At 35.5% G+C, this 27,045-nt stretch overlaps 1 protein-coding gene across 12 annotated transcripts in view; it reads left to right on the top strand.

The window, feature by feature from the left end:
* ENAH (ENAH actin regulator) overlaps positions 1-27,045 on the top strand; it is a 156,791-nt gene that overhangs the window by 93,868 nt on the left and 35,878 nt on the right. For 6 of the 12 annotated variants that reach the window (XM_077938671.1, XM_077938666.1, XM_077938665.1 and 3 more), the window contains exons 3-4: positions 2,735-2,912; positions 22,177-22,233. In XM_077938671.1, coding sequence (XP_077794797.1) covers positions 2,735-2,912; positions 22,177-22,233 — 235 coding nt within the window. The remainder of the gene's footprint in view (positions 1-2,734; positions 2,913-22,176; positions 22,234-27,045) is intronic. The other 6 variants (XM_077938675.1, XM_077938668.1, XM_077938667.1 and 3 more) reach the window with 1 other exon arrangement.

Raw genomic sequence — 27,045 nt, 5'->3', positions numbered from 1 at the left:
AAACAAATCTAGAGATTTATAAAAATTGATATGTGGGGACCAATGTTGTTTATCCTAGGAATGTAAGGTTGGTTGGTTGAATACTAGAAAATAATCAGTGTAATTAACTGCACAAAAAAACAGAAGAGCCAGTCACCTCAAGGTATGTTGGGGAGCACTCGATAAAATGCAGTATTCAATCATGATGGAAACCCTTAGCTGTCAAGTAATAGGAGGGTTTCTCCCCAGATAAAAGGTATCAATAAGATTATTACATGAAAGGTCATTTATTTATGTATTTATTTATTTTTTGAGACAGAGTGTCACTCTGTTGCCCAGATTGGAGTGCAGTGGCAGACTCTCAGCTCACTGCAACCTCTTCTTCCCAGGTTCAAGTGATTCTTCTGCCTCAGCCTCCCAAGTAGCTGGGATTACAGGCACATGCCACCACACGTGGCTAATTTTTGTATTTTTAGTAGAGACTGGAGTTTCACCATGTTGGCCAGGCCGGTCTTGAATTCTTGACGTCAAGTGATCCACCTGCCTCGGCCTCCCAAAATGCTGGAATTACAGGCGTGATTCACCTCGCCTGGTGTGAAAGATCATACTTTTAACGGTTTAATTGAGAAAGCTTTCTTTCTAAAATCAGGAAATAAAGATACTTGTTATGAACACTTTTTTTCAGCATTGTAGTGTGATTTCTAGTAGGTGTATGAAGTTAAATACATCATGCATGGATTGGAAAGGAAGAAATAAAGCTGTCAGTTGCAGATTACATGGTTGTGTATTTAGAGGAAAAAACCTTAATGTAAATTATTAGGAATAATAGAAGATTCTAATACTTAGAACTCAATTAATAATAGAAAATAATAAATCTAATGAAGGATACTCAAGACCCCCATAAAGATACTTAAGAACCTCCTCAGATTGATATGTTAGCTTTCATGCAACCTCAACGTCCCCAAAATTTCTTTGATAGAAACTGATAATCAGAATGTAAAACTAGCTACACACAAAGGACTAAGAAGAGCCAAAGCAATTTTGAAGAATGAAACAGGAAGACACACTCTAATGGTCATCTAGATTTCGTATAAAGCTACAACAATTAAGACATTGTAGAGTTGGCAAAAAGGCATATTGATCTGTAGGAGAAAATAGAGCCACATAGACACTTAATTTATGTGCTGCAGGCAAACTTGTAGCACATTGATAGTGCTGGATCATTTTTACAGCCATATTGAAACAAATAGCAAACTTGATCCCTACCTCACACCATAGGCACAGACCAATTCCAGCTGGATTGGGGATAGAAATGTGAAAAGTAAAATAATAAAGCTTTTGCAAGATAATATAGGACAATATTTTCATGACCTTGTGATTGAGAAACATTTCTTAAACAGCACTAAAGCAGTAACTATAAAGAAAAAGATTGCTAATTTGAACAGAATCAAAGTGAAGAACTTAAATCCATCCAGAAACCGTTAAGAGTGAAAAGGTGATTCATAGAATAGCATAAGATATGTGCAACATAGATAACCAACAATGATATCATATCTAGAATATATAAAGGGCTTAGAAATCAAAGAAGAAAAAAATTGACAACTCGGGAGAAAAATGGGCAAGAGACTTAATTCAAGCAGATATTCACAAAAAGAGACATCTAGATAGCTAATAAAAATCAGGGAAATGCAAACTAAAACTGCAGTGATAAAGCATTCATACCCACCAGAATTGCTAAAATAAAGACTGATAGTACCAGTTGTAATGTTGCATAGTTATGTGGAAGTAGCACAAGCTCTTGTATACTCTTGTGGAAGTGTAAATTACTAGAACCAATTTGGAAGGCTACTTGGAATTTTCTACTAAAGCTGAACATACACATGTCCTGTGATATTTCCACTCCTGGGTATATGCCCAACAAAAATGAATGCTTGTTTGTACCAAAAGACATGCAGTAGAAAGTTCATAACATCACAATTTTTAATAACCTAAACTGCAAATAATCTAAATGTTCATTAATGGGAGAATGCTTAAATAAGCATGATTTATACAAAGGACTACCATACAGCAATGAAAATGAACAAACCACAGCTGCATGCAACAAGTGGATGGCTCTTACAAACAATTTTGAGGATAAGAGAGCAGATACGTTATAATACATGTTGTATAACTCCACTTTTATAAAATCTAAAAACCTACAAAACTTGATTAATAATAGAAAATAAATCTAATGAAAGATACTTAAGACCCCTATAGATACTCAAGACCCTCCTCAGATTGATACGTTGGTTTTGGATTTCATATAAATGTAGTAATTTATGATGTTAGAAGTGTGGCTAGTACCTTTTGGGAGGTGGGAGGAATTAAGAAGATGGGCTTCTGGTGTTGCTGTTTGATTTCTTAATTAGGGTACTGACTTCATGTGAACATTCACAGATACACTTTTATGTTGTGTATACTTTTTTGTATTTGTAAAACTTCAGCAAACAAGTTAAAATATATTTAATGAGGAAAATAGATTTTGTTTTGTTTTGTTTTGCTGATTTACTGTTTTATGGCAGACCTTTGTAATCAGCAAAAAGCTTAACTTCTATCAGATTGATATTTCTGTAGATTTTACCCTAGATAATTGTTTAAACCATTTTTGTCAAGGTCTATTAGGAACACATTTGAATGAATATATAGTCAGCATTTGTTGACATCCTTGACTTTGCCAATTATTGGTTTGACTTTATAAAGACTTACTATTTTTTAGGTCGTGATAAATTGTGCCATTCCTAAAGGATTGAAGTACAATCAAGCTACACAGACCTTCCACCAGTGGCGAGATGCTAGACAGGTGTATGGTCTCAACTTTGGCAGCAAAGAGGATGCCAATGTCTTCGCAAGTGCCATGATGCATGCCTTAGAAGTGTTAAATTCACAGGAAACAGGTAAGGTGCCCATGGTTTACTTGTATTTTCTTTCTTTTTCCAGAGACAAAGCAAAACTGAAGGTTTACTTGTATTCTTGATCTGAAGTGCCGTGTATATGTTAAAGAGCAAATCTTTTTGTTAACTTTTAGATCTTGTATATATTTGAAGTAGTTCTTGAATTTTTATTTTCTATAGAAATATCAACTTTTTACTGATGATAAATGTATAATCTAGAAAGACAGTCCTGTGAGTTTAGTTCTCTTTAATTTGTAACCCTTTTATTTGAAGTATTTAGATGTGTTTCATCCTGCTTTAGAAACACTTTTGTTGAGAGTACATGAAGCCCAGAGACTATGCAGTGGATAGGAATTATGCTTATTTATCATCTTTGTGTAAAGAAACACATGTTTTCTGAAAGTTGTTTTTCAAACCATGAACTTGAAGTAGGACTAGGTCTTTTTCCTAGTAGGTAAAAATGTGATTCTTGGTTTTTTTAAAGATTTTAGGAGTGCCCTCAGGTGGTACAAGTCATGAATTGCATCTCCTCTGATAATGCATATTGGTTAGAAAGATATGTAGAAATCACTTTTTTAAAAAATCCCAGTTTTTAAAAACTATATATATGTCAAGGATAAGCTTAGTTTTGTCTTGGTTTAAAAAAATAGAAAAATGTACCAGTGTGTGGTTATTTCTTTGAAGAGATAGATTTTATAATCAGAAAATAATTGTTACGTATAAAAACAAATATGATTACTCTTGCCTATATTGTATATTTAGTAATGATTTTAATGATATAAATGTACTGTAATCAATATATATTTTAAGAGGAAGGAGTTGCAGTCAGATGAAAATTTGATACTTTGTTGAAAGTATAGAATATCAAAATCTGTTATAAATACATTAAAAATTTATATGTTGCCTTATACTAAAAAGGATTCAAGCATCTAGCTCATGTGTTAGTCTGTCAAATACTAGTTTCAGAGCAAGAAGACATTTTGGGATCTTGCAAAAACTTAAAGTTGTTATGGCTTTAGATGTTTTGTATCAGATCTTCTTTTGAGGAAATTAATATCAATACATAACTTATACATAGTTTGCATATTGTGTCTAGTTTGAGAAAATAAACCACTAGAACTTGGCCTGGTTTGTCTCTAAGTCCAGAAAATAGCATAGGAAAGTCTGTACGGTCTTGTATGTAGGTCATTTCTCTGAGTCTCTGTACTTCTCTTGCAGGTGTCAGTATTTTATTGGCATACTATCATAGGTATAGAATTGCTTTTCATTTACCATAGAGAAGAAACTAGAATTGTGATTCTTAATATCTTGTTGGATGGGTCAGTTACATGATAAATAATTAAGGTACCAAAGTTTGGAGAGTAGATGTATGACATTTGAATTTCCCATGTTTTAGAACAAACTAGCATTGTTTTTATTTCTGAACTTTCAAAAGAGTATCCATTGATATTAGGAACTAAATGTTACTGATATTAGGAACTTATGTTAAGAACTAAATGTTCCTTTTTTAAAAGTAGTTAACATTATTATTATTGTCATTGACTTTTGATTTTTAGTTTTTAGCCAAATGGAAAGGATTGTTTCTATCAATGAGTAGTCATATGGTTTGATTTCAAAATGCAAATGCCAGTTAATGTAGTTTTTTTTTTTTTTTTTTTTTTCTGATTTTTGTTTGTTTGTTTTGTTTTTTTTTGGGACAAGAGCCTAGCTCTGTTGCCTAGGCTGGAGTGCAGTGGCGCGATCTTGGCTCACTGCAACCTCTGCCTCCCGGGTCCAAGTGATTCTCCCTCCTTAACCTCCTAAGTAGCTGGGATTGCAGGCACTCACCACCATGCCCAGCTAATTTTTGTATTTTTAATAGAGATGGCGTTTCACCATATTGGCCAGGCTGGTTTCAAACTTATGACCTCAAGTGATCTGCCCACCTTGGCCTCCCCAAGTGCTGGGATTACAGGCGTGAGCCACCGTGCACAGCCTTTTTTTTTTTTTTTTTTTTATCTTGATCTTTTCAAATTAATGAATCAATGTGGAGAGACGCAATTACATTCTCTATTGTAAAGTAATAAGCTTTAAGAAACAATGTTCCACATTATAGAAAGTTTGGCAAATAGGAAAATCGACCATCATTTCATAAGCTACACAAGCATTTTAGTGTGGGAAAAAAATAGGATTCTTGTTAGATGATTTTGGTACTTTATTCTTTTCTCAGTCACAATCTCAACCACTCATACTAGGGGCTGAGGAAAGAGAGATAATGGAAGAAATGAGTCCATCACAGCTTCCTTCTGGTATTGTGGATCAGGTCACTGGCAAGGAAGCTTTTAGTTCTGTAGTTTTTTCATCATGGAAAACAAAGCATATAGAATGGCTGAGTTCTAAATAGTCTGATTTACTTAGAAAACGACTTTTCATAAATTACTGTAGTTAAGTACTATTTCTTATTTTTGATGGCCTTTATTAGTGTGGAAGTAGAAGCATAGGAGAGAGTAAGATGTTAAGAATCAGGAGTGTTCTTGGGAATAGATATCATTTCTTACGCAGATTCTCCAATGTAGAAAAGCTGTGTACCCTACCCCAACATTATATGGGCCACCTCCCCTTTATCTAAACAAACATACCCACTAATGTCGCCTCTCAGCGTGGTCATACCCTGCCAAAAATCTTTGCTTTGGGTTCACAGCCAGTTCGCTGCTGAAATCATCTACTGTCTTTCTTCCAAAAGCAAGTTGAAAAAGCTTAACTTACATGTCCCTTCCCTTTACAAACTGTAGCCTGATAAAACTGATGAGAAGCAGAATAAACTTATTGATAAAGTAACTACAAATACTAGTCTTGCCTGTTTCTTAATGTTTTTAGCACTTTGTAAAACATTTTTCCATATAAAACATTTGTTTGTATTTTTATTTATTAGGTGCTAATATCAATATTATCCACGGTTGTCATCGGCTAATCCTTCTCAGTGATTTTTCAGACTTTTAAAAGTTACGGAGATTTTTGTGCAAATGAGATATTTGGTAGTTCAGTCTATAAATGGACAAAAAATATGGAGCTTCTCTAATTGATGTGGGGTTCAGGATCTGCAACCTCTGAGACACCTCCATGGTTCTCTAGAACTGAATTTGAAAATTACTAGCTCACATTTTGTGTTAAAACCAATAATCACATAATTCTCATTTCCTCTTCTCCCATGTCCCCTAAATCCTCAAATTTTTAAAATTTATAAAAAACAGTTTTCTGGGGGGCTAGTCATACCAACCTTTACGAGGTGCTCTGTGTGTTTGTGTAATACTTCCATTTTTTTAATGAAAATGGTGGGTGGCAGAAATGTTTTCCTTTATTTTGTTTTTAACTTGGTATGCAATTATCTAATATACTGGAAAGTACAGAAGGTGCTAAATACAGTGAGTTATATTTGGAAGTTAAAAAAACACAAATCACATGTTCTAACATTTTTGAAAAAGAGCTGAATTAGTGCTCTTCCTTTTATACCAAATGCTACTGTGTATTTTTTCCTTTCTCCATGGAAATGGATTCAATTTTAAATGGGTGTATTACCTAAAGTGATATTTTTGATTTCTCTATTATTCAGTATTTATAGATTTTTGTAAGTAATAGTTATGGATTATATAAACTACAAAGTTAATTTTTGTGATAGTTGGTGGAGGCAAATTTGCCCAACTGTTATATTTTTGTAAAAGGTTTAAATCATTTGAAAATAGGAAATAATTTTTTAAATCCAAAAAAAAAGAAAATTATATGCATAACCCGTAAGATAATCCCACTGCTTTTGTTCTCAGCCAAGATGAAACATGCCTTTTCAAAAAGAACACCCCAAAATAAGTATTTTACCATTATCTAAAAGACTACTTTTGCTGGGTTTTATTTTTTAATCTATTGAACGTGAGAACATAGTCAAAAGTCATACCTTCCTTATGGTTGAAATTTTCTTCAGGTTTTATAATACTGAGATTTCATTTTTTAATGATAATTTGGCCTGACGTACCTTCCAATATGTGCATTTGTATGAGTTTTATCACAGCATTTAAAAATCTCTTTATATTTGGAATTAATAGGATTAAAAAAAATCTCAATAGTTTCTAGAAATACGTTATAGTGACAGTTTTGTTTTTTAGTCTTTCAGATTGTTGATATTAATGCAAACAGTATTAAACTTATCACAAAAATATTTTCAATAAAATGTATTTTTTACAAACTGTGTTAGGCACTGGGAATAATACGAAAATGATAGATAAATCCTGTCCCTTGCCTGATGTCACAGTTGGGCTACAGCTGCCAGAAACAAGGCCAGCAAAATTAGGATACGGCTTGCAAATGTAGTATGAAGAAAGGCCTTCGGAATACCAAAGAAAATTCTAGGGTCAGGGAAAGCTTTGAAGAGAAGGTGATGTTTCAGCTATGTTTTTAAGAATGGAGAGGGCTCATCAGTGATAGAACATTCTAGATAGGTTTGGAAGCATGAGAGCATGGAGCAATCGGGAAATAACAAATACACTATGATGTGGCTTGGACATGAGAATTTATGTGATGGGGGTCAGGAGTAGGGCATCCCAAGAGATAAGGTTGGGAAGGGCCTGGTGCTGATGAGTATGCATTTTATCATGGAGGTGGTGAAGAGTCATCGAAGGATGCTAAATAAAGGATTAATATGATCAAGTTTGTGCTTTAGGACAAGTGTGGTGAGCATGCAAGTTACATGCATGAAGATCAATTCAGGACACTGTTGTGATAATACCGGTGAGAAAGATGAGGCCTGAACTGACAAAGTAGAGGAGAGGAGCAGAATGAAGAGGAGGTGACCAGCTTTCATTTAGTGCTGGCTATACCTGCCATGGCAGTGTTCTAGCTTTCTACCTTTGTCCTCACATAGAAATTAAAGCCATTCTGAGGCAGGAATAGTGATCTATTTATTGGTCACCTTCTATGTGCCTGGTCTTAATCTGGCATATACATAACCAATCATCTTTATAACAACCCTACAAGGTTGGTGGTATTATCCTTGTTTTAGAAATGAGATTGGCACTTACAGAAGGTCACTGTAGTGGTGCAAGGACCCACAGCTAGATAGTGGCATTAGTGGCTTTTGTACCGAGATCTTAGAACTCAACCTCTTTTCTCTTTGTCAGTAAGATGTAATGGGCAGGCCAGGAAGGAGAGAACAGTGTTTTAAAATGATGACCAGGTGTGTCAGTTTGGGACTCCGATAAAGATGGTACTGTTAACCAGAGACAGAGTGGAAGAGGGTAGAAGAGGAAATACTGTGCTGTAGATAACACATTTGGTTCTGGATATACTGCATTTGGGGTTCTTTATTAATGCTTTCATGAAACCTTAAAAATTTGGACCTGAAAAGAATCCCAAAGATAATCTTGGACAAAGTTTTTTAGTTTAGCTTTGCGAAACAACTAATCTTATTGGAGGATTAACATTTTGAACCCTATAAAACCTATCTGTATGACCGGGTATAACATTTTGAACCCTATAAAATCTATCTGTTCGGCTGGGTTCGGCAGGCTCACGCCTGTAATCCCAGCACTATCGGAGGCCAAGGCAGGCGGATCACCTGAGACCAGGAGTTCGAGACCAGCCTGGCCAATATGGTGAAACCCCATCTCTACTAAAAATACAAAAATTAGCTGGGCATGGTGGCGGGCGCCTGTAGTCCCAGTTACTCGGGAGGCTGAGGCAGGAGAATTGCTTGAACCCGGGAGGTGGAGGTTGCAGTGAGCTGAGATGGCACCACTGCACTCCAGCCTGGGTGACAAGAGCAAAAACTCTGTCTCAAAAAAAAAAAAAAAAATCTGTTCATTAAGTATTAAATGACTAACAGGTTTGGGGATTGGGTAGATGGAGACAGTCTTTTTGTATGTCTGCCTGCTCTCCTTTATTCTCATACTTACCTCTCACAGTTGTCCCCTTTTGTGAATCACAGTAATGTGAGGTTAATATGTCTGTTGTTACTCCCAATTTCCAATTAGGAGGATTGACCTGGAGAGATGGGATTTCCCCAGGTTGTCCATACCTAGAAAGGGAGGCACAAAGAGGATTGGGTTTTCGAGCCTTTAGGCCATTTCTTTTTATTGAGTTTGGCCTTCAATTCAAGATCTTTGAAGCATTTTTAAAAATGCCTTTGAGGGAAGTTAGTTAGAATGAGAAATTAGGAAAGAGAAAACTTGAATTTACTTTTAGTTTTGTGTTTTTAAGTAAAATGTTACTTTATTGTGATTTAGTAGAAAGAACTTGAGTTTAGAGTCAAAAGACTCTAGTTCTGTCTCTTCCTCCGGTGGCAGGTTGCCTTCTCTAAAGCTATTTCCTAATTTATAAAATGTGAATCATGAGAATATTTATGTCAGGGTATCATGGGAATTAAACAAGGCAATGGCATAGTATTAAACTATAAAATGTTATTTTGAATGCTAATGTCCAAAAAAAAAAAAATGAAAATTCTATGTGGATTAACTTAGAGGGGGAAAAAAAAGGTAGACTTACAAATTTTCTCCAACATCTGCTTTGTCTTAACTGTCCAGTAAAGACATATCTTTTGGGTGTGTTTTTTTTTTTCCTATAGAAAAATTAATTCATCCATCATTTGAGTGCATCTGTATACCAGGGCAAACTAGACACAAGTCTTGTCCTCATGGATCTTCTTTCTCCTCTCACAGGGGAGATAAGACACAACCGTAACATACAAGAGAAACCCAGTCTGAGGACAGATAACATACTGTATTGGGTGTGTGAAGGGGATGAGCCTTCTTTTCACTGGAGCAGCTGGGAACATGTTAGTGACGAGCTGACTTTCAGGTTTGGATTTTGAAAGTTGGGCATACTGTAGGCATGGGAAGACAAAGGGGAAAGCCATATCAGGCCTGAGGAATAGCATACATGTACAAAGAGTGGGAAGAATAAGCTGTGTTTGTAGAACAGGGAATTATTTGGCCTGGTGGGAATAAATTCAGAAAGGTAGGTGATCAAGGAGGGCCTTTGGGTGATAGAGATTCAGTGTAAGTTGTCAAGCAAGAGTGATAATGTGAGCAAAGCTGTACTCCAGAAAGCTAGCTGTGGTTTGAAAAGGGAGCTGCTGAAGGCTGTAAGTTAAGCATTCAGTTCCTGAGTAGAGGCAGAAATAGAGAAGAAAATTCAAACAATGGTAGAATGAGGTGAATTTAAACAGAAAACCAATGTGGTTCTGATTGTACTTCGTAACTTTTTCATTAAGAAAGAATTCTGGCCACCCATTCTCACATGTTAATAATAGAGGTCTCGGCCAGGTGCAATGGCTCACGTCTGTAATCCCAGCATTTTGGGAGGCTGAGGCGGTTGGATCATGAGGTCAGGAGTTCGAGACCAGCCTGACCAACATGGTGAAACCCTGTCTCTACTAAAAATAAGAAAATTAGCTGGGCATGGTGGTGAATGCCTGTAATCCCAGCTACTCAGGAGGCTGAGGCAGGAGAATCACTTGAACCCAGGAGGTGGAGGTTACAGTGAGCCGAGATCGTGCCACTGCACTCTAGCCTGGGCGGCAGAGCGAGAGTCCATCTTAAAAAAAAAAAAAAGAGGCCTCCAGGAGAGTATCATGTATGTTTGAATGTAATGTGTGTGACACCTAAAATTATTTCTACTATATCAAGAAAATCAGTACTTTGGGAGAAACAGGTAAAAATGAAAATGTAATTCAGCTTGAGTTTTTCTGTGAGCCTTAGTCCGGGTTTTAGAAAGAAAGGTACATAGACACAATTCTGGCTTTAAATAGTTCACAATGTGACAAAAGAAACTTCATTAATTTCTTAAGATTAATGGTAAATATACTTTATTTGGGCAGATTCACTCTAAATATTGAGTTCAAGGGGGTTAATTACAGTATAAAAGGGTTTCTAGCTGTTGAAAAGGTTGGGAGCTACTGAATTAGGCCTCCAGATCCTGTAGCCTACCTGTTACACCTCAAAGCCTCAATTTTCAGCCCCTTCCTTAGCCTTTCTCAACCAGGGTTGTGAAACAGTTAAACTCTAAGGAAAATTGTTTAAGTAACTAATATCAGTTCTCCCAAGGACTGTATTTAGGTATTCTTTACCTACCGTGGATGTGTTAGGGCCAGACTCTCTTGGAAGGATGTTTCTCTTCTGTTCTCTTTCGTTGCCCTCCCCTTATGCTTCTGTTTTCTGATCCTGCATTTACATACAAGAACAACCTTGAAGTTCTGGGTTGGAATTGGGACCAGAAAATGACTATAGCTTTATCTTCTAATATTTGTGTTGATTAATGCTTGAAATTATATCTAATAATTCATAGTCACTAAAAGGAAAGTTTGAGTGAATATTTGATAGTAGCTTATCCTCTTAAAAGTTTACAGACGTCAGGCCAGGCTGATTCTCTTCTCACTAGGGTCAGGCATGGTGGCTCAGGCCTGTAACCTCAGTGTTTTTGGAAAGATCTCTTGAGGCCAGGAGTTTCAGACCAACCTGGGCAACACAGTGAGATCCTGTCTTTAAATATATATATATATATTAAAAATTATGGCTGGGTGCAGTGTCTCACTCCTGTAATCCCAGCACTTTGGGAAGCCGAGGCGGGTGGATCATGAGGTCAGAAGATCGAGACCATCCTGGCTAACATGGTGAAACTCCGTCTCTGCTAAAAAATAAAAAAATAAAAAAAATTAGCCGGGCGTGGTGGTCCCAGCTACTTGGGAGGCTGAGGTAGGAGAATGGGTGAACCCAGGAGGCAGAGCTTGCAGTGAGCCAAGATTGCGCCACTGCACTCCAGCCTGGGTGACAGAGTGAGACTCCATCAAAAAAATAAATAAATAAATAAAAATAGGTGGGCATGATGGCGTACACTTATAGCCCTAGCTTCTTGGGAGGCTGAGGCAGGAGGATCACTTGAGCCTGGGAGTTTGAGGTTACAGCGAGCTATGATTGTGCCACTGCACTCCAGCCTGGGCTACAGTGAGGCCCTGTGTCTTTAAAAAAAAAAAAAAAAAAGAAAGTTTACAGATGTCCTAATCATTAGAACTAATAAGGCCTAGATTATTTTGTTCTTGGTGGTTCTCCATGTTTTAAATTCCTTTGGGTTAAATCAGGTGTAAAATTGGGAATCTTGAATTTAAACCTCTAACTCAGGGATTCAAAAAGTGTGGTCCATGGCAACTCTTGAGGGTCCCCCTTTGGACCCTTTCAAGAGATCTTCTTCATTGTACTTCAGCCAGAACAGCATGCCACAGCATACTGAATACAAAAGCAAATGAAAAAATATAGCTGTCTGGATTATTATTTAATATTTAGTATTAAATGCTAAAGAGATTTGTAAAACCATGGCATTCTAATCACTTAATATTTTTTGTTCTGGGAAATAGTTATTTTTCATTAAAATGTTATTTTTTTATGTAACTGCTTTTTAGTTATTTTAAAACTGAATTCCTAAAAGTTGAAACATGTAATTTAGTTATTTAATATAGTAAATAATGATAGATACAACCCACATAAGCAAAAGCTCTTTAGTGTCTTTAATAATTGTTAGGAGTATAAGTGGATCCTAGGAATAAGACCTTTGAAAACTACTGTCACAACTTAGCAGGGTCAGCTATTGACTAAGAATGGAATTTTTATAGTCTTTTTATCTTTTCCAAACAGCCTAGCAAAGCAAAGAAATCTTAGAGGTTGTCTGTCAGATGGGCTTGACTATTCCATATTTTTTGTCCCTTCAGTGTCGGTAGACATGCCTAGCTTTGACTGTAACAGAGAAGTCTTTCTTCCTGTCTTTTTCCTTTCTGTATTTCATCTTCTCTCCTCCCCCACGAAGACATCATGGAGGGCTGGCCAGAAGTGGGACTTTACAAGTCACAGAAGTGGCAAAAATTATTCCTGATTGCTCTCATCATCTGTCAACGAAAGGGAAAATGTAGGTCTGATGGCCTTTTTGATGCTTAATATGTAAAAATTGCCCAGCAATTAGCTTTGTAACCACCATCTATTTAATAGCACTAACTGTTGTTACTAGCTGTTTCTAGCTCTTAGTACATTTGTGATTTTTATTTTTGTGATTTTTTGGTGATTTTTCATAATTATATATGAATTACATATTCATATATGTGGATTTGTAAATTGTTTATACTAAATTATAATAAATACATTTTAATATATTAACTTCTGTGACCTTTAAGTTCTTGTTCACTAACTGTCTGGGAAAGCTGCTTTAGTGTAATCATACCTGATGCCTCATTTTTCATGAGCACAGCATTTAGTCTTACGCTGTGGAACTTAAGATATCGTGTCCTGCTTCAAGGTGGGAATGATTAAATGGCTAAAAAGAGGCAGATACTATTTCTGTGATAAATATGGGTTTCATGTCTTATAGAAAGTTATTTTAGCCTGGAGTTTGTTGTCATACAGGCACTATATTCTGTCTGCCTTTCATTCCCTTTTCTTTGCATCCTTGTGTCTCTGGCAATTAGGCACCTTATAATCTATTGTCTGATGCATGTCCAGCTAGTGACTTCAGTTCTTCCAGGCTTATTTTACAATAGGCTTGATCTTTATTCAGTGGTGCTACAATGACCTGAGGATGTCATCTCTGGTTATTTGCATGCTTTCCTACATGAGGATAGTAATTTGCATGTAATTACTTTATCTTTATTCATGAATTTTTATCCTTTATTGCTCATAAATTGAAGAAGCATTTGCTGGATGTTAAATAGTCAAAAATTTTGATACCTCTGTGTGGAACATTTTCCTCCTAAAACAAAAATAAAGAGAGGCTTTAATAGTCTGTCTTGTTTTCCATTGATGATAAGAGATGAATTGCAGGAACCACTTCCAGTCTGATGAGACCATTCACAACACACAGCAGCAGCCAAACCTGTTCCACGATTTTTACAGCTTAATCTTGGCTGTGCTTTTCTGCATTTGGAAGCGTGATAGTGCCCTGTCAGGCTGCCCATGTACATATTTTGGGGCATTGCCTCTCAGTTAACATTGGGCATTCCTGCTTTCATAATCTAGGCAAGGTAGAAAAATTCTAAGGAGTCTTTTGAAGATGGTGTTAAATAGCAGTATCTTTGAAGTCGGTTGGTATTTCATATATGAAAAATATTGTGGCATTATTTCATTAATACATGAATTTCTAAGAAGTAGATGCTGTTCTAATCTAAGAGAAGAAATGCTATAGTTAACTGGAATTATTTGTACTCCTGTTAAGGTACTATGTTACGTGATATGAGAGAAACAAATAATTGAAAATTTTTGGTCTTAATGGAGCTGTTAATTGTGTAGAGAGGATAAGTCATGGTCAAAAATATCCACAAGGCAGTGTAAGTACTATGAATGGTGCAGAATGGTAGTTAGGAAACAAATATAGAATGCTACTCATGTAAAGGTACCAAAAATAATTCTTACAAGGTAGACCTGATATTTCTGTGAGCTTTTGTAATTTCTGAAATGATTCACATGAGAAACAAATGACTTCTGTTTTCTGGAAAATTTCAAGAGTATTTGGTTATGACATTGTCATTCATGTAGGAAGAAATACATTTTTTATGAAGGAGTTTATTTTGCAAACACTATCCTGCTCTTTGCTGTGGTAATATTGTAACAGAGAATTACTTTTTCTTATTCAGAAATAGTCTCTGGTTTCCTATTGATTTAAAGTTTTCCTCAAGCCTTTCCAGTCTCTTTTGCAGGTAACTAATTTAATTGGCCTTATATTGCTGGGAAGATGGTAGAGTGAGTTTTTGCATAACTATTGTAGTATGCTCTGATAACCCTGCCATGGCTTCCTGTCAATCTTGAATAAAGTACAGAATATTTTTTTTAAGAGAGAGTCTTGCTTTGTTGCCCAATCTGGAGTGCAGTGGTGCGATCATAACTCACTGTAACCTCGAATTCCTGGGCTTAAAGGATCCTTCTGCCTCAACCTCCTAAGTAGCTGGGACTACAGGTGCATGCCACTGCACCCACCTAATTTTTAATTTTTTTGTAGAGATGAGGCCTCGCTACGTTGCTCAGGCTGCGCTTGAACTCCTGGCCTCAATGTCCTGCCTCAGTCTCCCAAAGTGTTAGGATTACAGACAATGAGCCACTGCTCCTGGCCATCTTTAATTCTATTTAGTAAATCCCATGTGAGACAAACCCAGTTTATTTGATTTTTATGTATTCAACCAAACTATTTTAATAGAATTTTACATATTTTTGAATTTCAAAAAGTAAATGTGGACAATTTTGTCATTTAAATATTAGCTGTCTTGTGTTGTTTTAGATAGAGATTGCTTCTTGGTAAGCAGCTTGTTGAAATACCAGAAATTATTGTGCAGAGAGATAGAGAAGAGCAAGGGCAATATGATTCCATGGAAAAGGAGACAGCTGTCTTTGTTTAACTAGGACAGTCCTGGTTTTTGATGAACCATCGTGAATGGATATGTACTGAGAGAGTCATGACCTAAAAAATGCCTTTGGGTTTAATTCCTCCTGGAAAGTAGTGTTGTGGCAGAACAGCCACTGTATGCCTTCTCTCAACCAGCTCTGGTGTTTGGAAAGGGTATTCAGGTCCTGGCTTTGCAGTCTTTCTAAACATTTGGGGTCATGTTGGCGTTATTCATAGAGTCACTTCATTCTTTATGTCCAGTTCTCTTGTTAGAAACTAGAGCTAGGCCAGGCGCAGTGACTCATGCCTGTAATCCCAGCAGTTCGGGAGGCCAAGGTGAAAGGATCACTTGAGGCCAAGATTTTAAGACCAGCTTGGGCAACATAGTGAGGCCTTGTCTCTTCAAAAAAATTAAAAAATTAGCTGGTTGTGGTGGCATGCACCTATAGTCCCAACTACTCAAGAGATTGAGGTGGGAGGGTCATTTAAGCCTGGGAGTTTGAGGTTCCACTGCACTGGAACTCACCACTTCACTTCAGTCTGGGCAATTGAAGTAAGACCCTGCCTCAAAACAAAACAAAAAACAAAGTAGAGCCAGTTAGAGCTCCATCCATCTAGAACCACTCTTGTTAACAGAACTGTAATTTCCATAGCATTTTGTTTTTCAAATGAGAATAAGTTCTTTTTTTCTGATGATAAAGTCATGTGCTATTTATAAAAATTTAAGCAGTATAGAAAAGCATGAAGAAGAAAATAAAAATACCGAAAATTCCACCAATCACCTCTTAATATTTTTCAAAATGGAAAAAGCAGTAGGCATTGGGATATTTTTAAACTTTGTGTTATAAACAATTGTGAGATGAAGAACAGATGCACAGCATGGCACTTGTTATTTTCCGTAACAGCTTTATTGAGCTTTACTTCACATACCATACGGTTTACCCGTTTAAAGGGTACCATTCAGTGGTTTTAGTATATTCACAGGGTTGTGCAACCTTTGCCACAATTTTAGAACATTTTGTGTTTTTCTGAGACAGAGTCTCACTTTGTCGCCCAGGCTGGAGTGCAGTGGTGCTATCTTGGCTCACTGCAACCTCTGGCTCCCGGGTTCAAGCAATTCTCCTGCCTCAGCCTCCAGTAGCTGGGACTACAGGTGCCCGCCACCACACCTGGCTACTTTTTGTATTTTTAGTAGAGATGGGGTTTCACCATGTTAGCCAGGATGCTCTCGATCTCCTGACCTCGTGATCTGCACACGTTGGCCTCCCAAAGTACTGGGATTATAGGCCTGAGCCACCGTGCCTGGCCAATTTTAGAACGTTTTTAATCACAGCAGAAAGAAACCCTCTACCCTTAAGTCATTGTCCCTTTACCCCCAATTCCTCCATACCTCCCAGCATCTGGCAACTACTAATATAATTTCTGTCACTGAAGATTCGCCAGTTCTGGATGTTTGATATAAATGGAATCATAAAATATGTGAGTTTTTTTTTGACTGGCTTTCAATTAGTGTACTGTTTTCAGGGCTCATACATCTTGTAGCATTTATCATGCATGGCATTTTGAAAAGCAAATCTTAGTTAAAAAGCATGTATTCATGTATCTAGGCATGCTTTCTTAGTTTTAGTTATTGGCTCATTTTAATTGTGTGAGTGTGGTGTATAGTGAAAAGTAACGGCTAAATCTTAAGAATTTTAAAAGTGATTAAAATCAAAGCAAGAAGCCTTCCTCAGATTCTTTAGTTGTTTTCTTTTTAATAAACATTTTAAAACTTGGTAAATTACGTAAAGGAGAATTGTGTAGCATTTTCAGTACCAGATTGAATGTAAACAGGGATGAATTCTTGACCAAATTGTGGAAATGTCTGAGGTTTATTCTCTTGGTCCAGGCTCAGTTTTCTTGCCCAAAATTGCCCTACCTCCACTGCCTTCATTTTTTCCCACCCCTAAGTATGTTAGTTTAGTTATCAGAAACCTCGTGCCTTTGTCTTTCTCTTAATTCTTTTTTTCTCCTATAAAAGTGGGAGAAAACAGACATGGTCTTTGAAAGTCTTTTAAAATACTTTTAAAGAATAAAAACCCCTATCTTGGTTAAAGGAGATTCAGTTTTTTACATGTGGATAAAAGAGTGAAATTATGTTTCCTTAAAATGATGTGAGGTATTCTCTTACCTTGAATGTCCCCACCTTTACCTATGGAATTGGGCGCCTTTATCATTTTCCCCTAAAACTTCAGCCTTTTAGGCTATTCCAGGTTTATTTTCTCTCTGTTGCCCACTCGCATCCAGAGTGAAAGAAACCAAAACAAACCCTCTTTCTTTTGTACCCAAATGTAAGTTTGAAGCTTTTTGCATAATTTTAATATCATTCTAAAATTTTTCTCCTGAGAGTCTTTAGACAGATTCCTCATATTTCTTAGGAAATTGGATATTATCTAATTTTATATTTATGCTTCTCTCCTTTCAAATCTCTTGAAGTGGCTAATCAGAAAAAAACATGTACAGTAAAACCTGAAGTAGGAAGTGAGATTCCTAGTGAAAGAAGAACTAATTATTTTAGTTTTCTGAGGGCTAATAGTAACTCTGAGTGTTGACTGCCAGAAAGTTCTAGTTGGTACAAAAAGAGGCATACCAGTTGACCAAGAAAAGAATATCAGAAGTAGAAGGCACAGCATATGTCAGAAAGGCTCTGCAGAAGAAAGGTGATACAGCATGTTTGAGAAATTGAGAGACAGTGTACCTAGAGCCTAGAGAGCAATAGAGTAGGAATTGAATGAGATATGTGGCAATCACATGGGGGACAAGCACTGGATTTTGGTATTTATCTTAAGAGCAGTGGGCAGCAGTTGAAGAGTTTTTACTAAGCGATGATTTGATCTGGTTAATTATTAAAGCATCACTGGCTGCTGTGGGGAGGGGGACAGATACCAAGATTGGAATGGGCAACTTAATTAGATGATGCTAATGTAATTGTCTAGGTCGGTGGTCTCTCAGTTTTTGAGCTTATCCCCTGGTAAATGTGTGTTTATCATTTATATGTATGTACTTTGTTGTTGACATGTTGAGTACATTATAAGACTTTCAAAAACAGTAAAATGGATGAGAAAAATTAATGAAGTGCTACTATTTTCTTCCCTGCCCCAACTGATGTATGTTAAGCTTCTGGGATACAAGTTGCCCCACCCTGAACATGACTAAGCAAGGGATCGTCAAACAAGAATAGTGGCAATGGAGATAATTTGGAGAGAGAAATTACGAGGTTGCATTAACAGGACTTGAAAATTGGTTAAATAGGAGTAAAAGAAAAGGTAGTGGATTTCTGGTTTGTGTAAGTGAATAGATAAGAGCACTGATAAAAGAGTCAACAAACACTCTGATAGAAGCTAATTGTGTTAAAGTAGCATTCTACCAGAATGTGGTGGTTTTTCTGAGCATATGCTTAATAATGCCCTTAGTAACAAATGGTAGGAGGGCATTTGATGGGCAAGTCTTGATCTGTGTTCAGGAAGAGGAAGCAGAGCAGTGAACCTGAGGACACAGGTTACTCTTGCCTTTGGAGGCATTAGGATATGACAGGATTGGTAAATGATAGGCCCCTCAACTTCTTGTTGCCTCTTCAAGTGTCTTTAGCTAGAGGCAGGGCCATTCATTTCACAACTAAAAATAAATGGCTTACGAAACATGGTGGACTGAGGAACATATTAAGGCTATTGCCAGTGCAGATGAATAATTTGTCAGCAAGTTATCAACTGTTAGCAGTCATTTTCATATTGGCTTAGAAGGGAATAAAATGCATTTGAGTCATAATTTGAGAGAGGATTACAAGAAATAAAGAATGGGAAAAAACCCAATCATATATACAGTTTTGCCTTAAGGTTGAGTTAAAAAAAAAGGGGGGGGGGGAAGATGTTTATGATGGTACATTTTCATGTATAGCCATATATGCACTCCATTTCCTGATATATATAAAAGTTTATCAAATTTTAAAACTTGAAATAATATTTTTGAAAATGTTTCAAAATGCCACTTTAAAAATGCATTGCTTTGAATAAAATTTACTGTTGGTAATCCTTATGCCTCCTAGCACAGTGCCCTGCAATGTGGTAACTTTTTTTTTTTTAATGCAGCAACTGTACCACAGCAGTATCTGCCTCCCTTCTATTCTAGATACCTTTGAGCAAACATAAACACATTTGCTTTCACTGTCTAAAAAATGTATTGCATAGAACTTTGTAATCATGTGAGAAATACCTGGGGGCATTATTGATGGTCTGAAGTGTGAACACCACTAATTTAGATGCTGATGTTGTGCTCACTCACCCACTCAACTGACCAGCCTTCCAGAGAATGCAAGTCAGATTCAAGCCAGTCTTTAAGCAAACATTATCTCAGTTAATCATAAGAAACAATGCTAGGATGGGTCATATCCCCATTACCAATTGCCTTGGGACTAATTGCTAATAGGAGAAACTGCTGGTTGTAAAAATCATGAATGCAGAGTTTACTATAGTAATTATATATAGTAACAAAATACAGTCATGCCAATCAAATCTAAACAGCCTGTCATTTTCCACTACTGGTACTCACCCAACCATTTCTGCATTTCCCGGCTCATACAAAACACCTAATGGTAAAGTATGTTAAAGTCAGGGGTAAGCCTGAAGGATGGCTGTTTGAAAACTGCATTAGCGATAAAGGGACAGCCATGCAAAAAAAAAAAAAAAAAAAAAAAAAAAAGTTAATATGGCTAACTTAAAGAGAAATGTCCTTTCATAGGTAAAATATAAGGTCTATGTAACATCAGTGCTAGTGTTAAAAACTATGTTGAAAACATCGTATTACTGAATTTACTCAACCTGGACAATAAGTGTTCTTTCCCTTATTCTGCTCTGCTCCCCTGACTGAATGAAGAAAGAGTTAATGGCATCAGTATTAAGCAGGAAGTTCTGTTAGGCTTATGCATATAATGGAATGAATAATTTAGTATCTTCAGGAAATGCAAACTGCAGTAGAATTTAAGCAACCTATCAGAATTTAGATCAATATTTTACATGATAGTATGAAGTTAAAGTCTGGAAAGAAGATGCTTAAAGATAACGAAGTGCAAGAATGTTAATAGTTTAAACTGTGAGAAAGACTGGGAATTCTTGGTTGGAAATATTTTGTCTTACGCAACAATAATGATTTACCTGCATTCTGACACTTGTCAGATGACTTTTTGCCAACATGATTGGTAATGGGATGTGGCAGCTTCTTTGCTGTCAAAGAAGAGATAATTTCTCAGGTTTTTCTTGTAAGTTTTTAAAATTGTCCTTATGGGGCTTTTTTTCCTCTTTAAATATGGAATAAAGGAACTGAAGGGTAAAACCTGAAGACTAGGCATGTTTCTTTAATAAAGGTTTTATAGAAGTAGCCATTTGCAAACATTGGTAAGACAGATCTTTAAAAAACAGTTTAAACTTAAAATATAGTGATTGAAAATATTCTAAATTGTTTATCTCCTGTGGAATGATCTCATTAGCTTGGTAGACATTTTATATGTACGCCTGTGGTCTTTCTATATCTTATGTCATTACTGTAAATAAATATTGTGCATGCAACTTTAATAATAGATTGGGTGGTTGGAAGTACTTAGCAAAGGTGACATTTATCAATCTTATTTTGTGTTTGCAAAAAATATATACAGTATATGTCATATTTTCAAAGCAAGACTTAATTGGATTATGTTAAATCTAATTTCTAAAAATGATGAAAAATTATCTTATTTAAGACATTACAATTTTTAGATGTGTGTTATTTAAATTATATTGGTTTGGTTCTGATTTTTCTAAAACTTTTAGTTAGCACGAGTTGTATGTTTTAAATAATACAGTCTTAGAGGAGATCTAAAGCACTGTCTTGTTTGCCTTTATGTGGGCTTTCTTAAGCCCCAGTGCATTTTAACCACTAATTGTTTCTTGGTGAATACCAACGGAAAAAGAAAATCTTGCTCATGCTGAAAAGAATTTCTTTCAGATTTTACAGAAAATTATTTATGTAAAGTTTTGGATGTCACTAAAGTAATAGTTAAAAAAAAGTTTTGTTTTTCTCATCCCAATTTTGAGTGTCACTTTGATTTCAGATAAATCCTTCCCCTTTTCATAGATTATCACCTTCTCATTGAGTTTTTTCTCCTAAAAAGAATATACTTCATTGACACTTAAGCTAAAATTTAATGTAAATAGCCTAAATAAATGGCTGTTTGATCCGGCCATACTTTTTTAATAAGACATTTTGTCAAGTATGTATATATATTGAGAAAAAAATAGTAAATTGTGGCTTGGTAAAAAATGAATAGCTGATTTTTAGCAAACCAAAGATACTCTTATTTTGTATCAATGAATATAAAACTCTTTATTGCAGTGGGCCGTTTATAATGGCTTTGGTCTTTTTCCAACTAGTAGGAATGAGTTAATCTTAAGCACTTCCAAGCCTAAATTTTTTTCGGATTCAGTTCTCCTAAATGAGAGGATAGATCTTGTGAAATTAACACTAATGGCCATAGATCTTGACTTCCTCTACCTTATCTTCATTGACTTAAAAAATATATAACCCTAAAATGCTGGTTGTGCTCTTTGACCATATAACTTAGGAAATAACTAAGTTGTACGTGCATCATTTGATCTATGGCTGCTTATAGGGTTTTTCCACAAAAAAAAGATTGCATAATTTTTTTTTAAGAGCCTATGTTAAAGAGGATGCGTTTTTATTAAATTACAGAGCTTCCAGGATGAGGATCTAGATAGGACGTATGTATAAATACATTTTGAACATTTCAAAGCACCTTTTAGTTTATGTGAAGTTCTTCAGATGGCCCCGTTGTCCTTCGAAGCTTCTAACACCAAGGTGTCTGTTGCAGCCCAGAGCAAGGTTACTGCTACCCAGGACAGCACTAATTTGCGATGTATTTTCTGTGGTAAGCAACATTATGTTTACATTACTTTTTCAAGCTGTGGTACATGCTACTTGCGCATTTCCATAACTTTTGTTTTTTTAGGCCATAGTCTGGTTTGTGACATTTGGGATATATAGCAAGCTATTGTTTTTATGTTGTGATATTTGTTGTGGTTCATGTAGGTGATTTGGTCAGCTCTGAGTTGGCTTGTTAGTGAGGATTAGAATTAGTTAGAATTAGGTTCTTAAAACTATTCTCGTCCACCTTTTCCAACACAAATGAGAGGGGTTTTTGTTTGTTTGTACATTTTTGTTTTTAGTTATTTTGTTTGGGAGCAAATTTTTGATTTAGAGTTTAAAGAAAAAATTTATGTCCATCTTAATATGTTTTGAGGAATGTAAATGTGCCTTAGCAAAGGGAACTTTTGCTTAACTTGAATTAATTTTAGATATGCATGTTGTGAGGCAGATGTAAGCTATTACTTGCTTTAATAGGTTGATTTCTGATTGACAGCCTCCTTTATTCAGTAGGTTAGAGATCTGTGACTTAAGAGTGAATTTAGGCTTATTGATTGTTTTCTTTCACTCTCACTCTCATGCACATGTGTGCACATATTTGTATTGTTTGCATGGACAAACCAGGTATGTCACTTAGCCACCCCAAATTAGAGATAATAAGATATATACCTAAGGATACATATCTATCTGTGTATACACAGATAGATACATATCCTTGTCTAAATTCTTTTTATTTCCATTTGTTTCTGAAACTTTCTGTTTTAAAAACCCAAGTTCCAAAGAGTTATCTTTAATTACTTGAGCTTTGAAAAGAAACCTCATATATACCTTTCTGACTCATGTGTACCTTGCTAGCCAGATTATTTTATGAGAGATAGTTATTAAATGATATACAGTATTGCTCCAATTTTACATAAAGTGTTCAGCTCTGTGTATGTACTTTATGTGACTCAGAATTTTTAATGTGACTCCTCAATACTAATGATACTGTTTTTTTTAACCTATGAAGAGAATTATTTTAAAATGTATGTACTTTCTGGTTTAGGCAAAGAAGTATGTGTTGCAAATTTCTTAAAAAAAAAAAGGAAAGAAAAGAAAAGGCTAATGTATTTGTTAGTCACTTAAAGTTTTATTTTAGGATTGTTCCAGAGGTCACAGTTACAGTAGTGAACCTATTGTGTGGCTGTTCGTAAATTCCTCCTCTCTCTCCGAGATCCCACAATTAAACACTGCAGATTAAGTATGTAATCAGTAACTTTTTCTCCTCATTTTTCTGCCTCCTCCTGGGGGTTTTTCCGGGCTATCTTTTGAACTAGCCATGAGTGATTATTGATATTTGTGTTATTAGAACTCTCTTTAGCTCATTTTGAAAACCCACCCAGTGTTGTATACCTTTCTGCTTAATATGTTGAGGTCCATATGCAGAATAATGGATACTTTACCCAATTGCAGAGAAAGTATTGATTTGACCTAAGTGAAGGTGAATCTTTAAAGTTGTAAAATAATGTGTTAAAAAGCAGATTTCCCCCCATTATTACCTTTAATTTAACTGTGTGCAAACAATATAATTACCACGTTGCTAAGTTTAAACTTGATTGTATTGTGTATATAATAACACCGATTTGTCTTTTAGTCCTGTGTTTTTAAATAGTCTGTGGCTAATTGTGAAAATTAAAATGTGACATTAAGTGAAATGTGTTTTAACCAAAACTCAATATTGAAGGCAAGACTGACATGTAGCTCCTATTACAGAGTCTCCTGATCTGATTTTCATCATTTATAGGATACTGTATCAGTGACATTGCCACATTTCTCTGTTACAAACAGTAACTCACAAACTTTGCTATATATCTTCTTCTTGTAGTCAGGACAAATTAAGATCAGCCACTATCTTTGGCTGTGAGGGAGAGAACAACTCTCAAACAGCTGCTATTCTTTATGATAACATAGAAAAGAGCAAAGCAGGTTCACTGATTTCTTAACCTTGGTTGTTCTTCCCTCTTTTTCCCCTCCCCAAAGGGCTGTTAACCACCACATGATGCTCATAAAATATTGTCATTTGCCCACTGAAATGGTTATGAAAGTACCTATTTTGCATTTTATGAGAACACAGATACTTATTTAGGAATGTGACCTGTGTAAAGTAATGTTTATATTCCTGAACATACAGCAGCAGCTGACAGACTGCCTTATCCTAGTTGCTGCTTCATGTCATGTGGGGTGCCTTTGGTATTACTTAACAATTTTATAGCCCATTAGAATGTTTGACAAGAAGGAAAAATGTAATTGTGTACCTTAAGTTTATATTTACCTGGAACTTTTAATGTTTATAGTATGTTTGTATTAATTTTTAAATGCACATAAATTTCAATGTGCTAGTTACTGCAACCTGACAATTTGAAGAAGAAACAAACAGAACAACCAGATTAAATGTACATGTGAAAAGGTGCCAAGGGGAGTGATTCCGTGCACACACACACACACACACACACACACACACACACCCCATTTAAAGGATATCTGGAAAGACAAAAAGCCCAAAAATCCATTATCATCACAAAGAACCATGTAGAAAAGAATTGTTAAGAGTTGTTCTAGGATCAGAATTCTCCCCACTTTAAAAGGATCTTCCTTGAAGCTTTTCATCGCAGCTGCAGTAATAAACTGTAGGAAATTTTTTTTATATGATAACAGCCACAAAATACTACCCACATCTAAAATATCTCCTTTCTGAACAGATTTGCTTAGTAACCTTTTAAAAAGCTTAAAAAGAAATATTCCAAAGCAGGTTCTGTAAATTGCTAAAAGATTTTCTCAGCTTTTGTGAGTTACATTAAACTTGTGTTAGTTTTTTAAAAACCTGTTAAATAAAATAAATAGGATTGAGTTGAAATTTTGATGTTTTTTGAATCTATAAGTTTGAATTAAAGCTGAGATTTTAATTGGCAAATTTAATTCATTAATATTACTTTTGATATATAACACCTGTCCTAGATGTGAATAGTACAATTGCATTCTTCTTTGAGGTAGATGCTAAACAAGTCTAACCTACTCACATTCAGCTGTTTCATTATTTAAGCAGCCTGAGGCTTTCAACTTAAATACTCAAGTAAACATTATTTTAAAAAATAGTTAAAACATAATAGTCATGTGTGTTGCCCATGCTAAATGCTCACATTTAGTACTTTGGATATATAAAGTACATTCCCCAAATAATTTCATGCTACCTCAGATTTACCCCCCACCTCCTGCACTTTGTATGTCCCCAGAAGAGAGGTCTTTTCCCTGTAAAGTATTAAACATTCGTGTATAGCCTAATGGGAGAGTCTGTTTTTACATCATTATTTTAATTTCCCAAGAAAAGAACTCTAGTCTGTTTGTTAGACAGCAATCATGTATTTTCATTTATACAAACATTTACGTGTGTATTTAATTTCAAAAGTTTTGGATTTTTTTTTTTTGGTTATTGATTACATAGGATTAATTTTTTTTATATTTCCTTTATTTGGTTCTCAAAATAGCAGAGTCTTAGGAAATCTAATATATCACTGCAGTTGTCATCAGTTTGTCTTTAGAGGACAAATGAAATGATTAATCTAAAAACATTTGTAAAGAGGTGAGAAAAAAAGTTAGGTAAGTTCAGATCAAGTTAATTCTGTTTTTTCCACACTTGTTATACACCAGTACTGCATTACATCCTAGTAAATCTTCCGGTTGTGAAATCTACTCCACTAGTATAAAATACTTTGCATGATTAGCCCATAGATTACAAGAATTTAGTACACAGAAGCATTTATTTTGTAACTTTTAAATACCAGTTGTCTACAAATCTTTCAAAATATCTGTTAGGAGCATTTGCTGGTACACTAGAATTCACAAATACATGTAGTATGGCATTACTCATATTTTCTTCTCCAAGAGTGGAAGATAACTACTGTTTCTTTACTTTCTTGTTTACTGGATTAGACTTTAAGATTGTTCTATTTTAACCCTAGGTATTATATATTAGCTCCAGTATTTATCTCATTTTGTGACAGATTTAATTTTTATATCCAATGACATTAAGATGTCCCATAATTCAGTGGCATTCTATCTAAGATGCAAAAAGCAGGTCTGCATTGTACATGGTATGTGGGAATGGATGGTCATTAGTGTCTCATGACAGAACCATGTTGTATGAATGCAAGTTTTTTTTTTTTCCTTCTTACCCTAAATGAAAACTTAAAATTACCTGTTACATTAAAAAATTCAGTTCAGTAGGTTAATTACTATATGGAAGTTTAGCAAATGTTTGTTTTCACCAGTGCTGGAAATGCTAGGCCATTAGACAAAAATGGCAGCTTAAATTGGGCAAATTTGATAAATGCTTTAGCATACTGGAGTCTAGTAATAAGGTTCTCATGCTCTCTCTCTCTCCTGTTTTTCATTTCCAGTGTTCTATTTAGGTGAGTTTTTGAATTCTGATTTTTCATTTAAGTTTTCCCTCTCCACTTCATGAATAATTACCCCAAAGAGAATGTCTCATTGTCTTAGAAAATGTCAAGCTTAGGTGCCTCTTCAGATGCTCATCGAACACTTGTTTTACTCAAGCTCTTCATATATAAATGTTTCTTTTTCCTTATTGTTGATGTTTTCCATTTGTTTCAAGTAAGCCTTCTGGAGATGATGACAGTATTATGTTGCAGTCTTTCATTTGCTCTGTGTTATGTAAAGCTTATATTTTATTTTGCTAGACAAAAAGAAGACACGTTTGTAAATATGTGATGATTTTATGTTATTCTTATGATTTTATCTCCTCTATCCAGCTAGATATGAA

The sequence above is a fragment of the Macaca mulatta genome, chromosome 1 (genome assembly GCF_049350105.2).
Source record: "Macaca mulatta isolate MMU2019108-1 chromosome 1, T2T-MMU8v2.0, whole genome shotgun sequence".
In the NCBI taxonomy this organism is placed as follows: Eukaryota; Metazoa; Chordata; class Mammalia; order Primates; family Cercopithecidae; genus Macaca; species Macaca mulatta.
The sequence above is the reverse complement of the archived record's forward strand: the minus strand, read 5'-3'. Positions and strand labels throughout refer to the sequence as shown.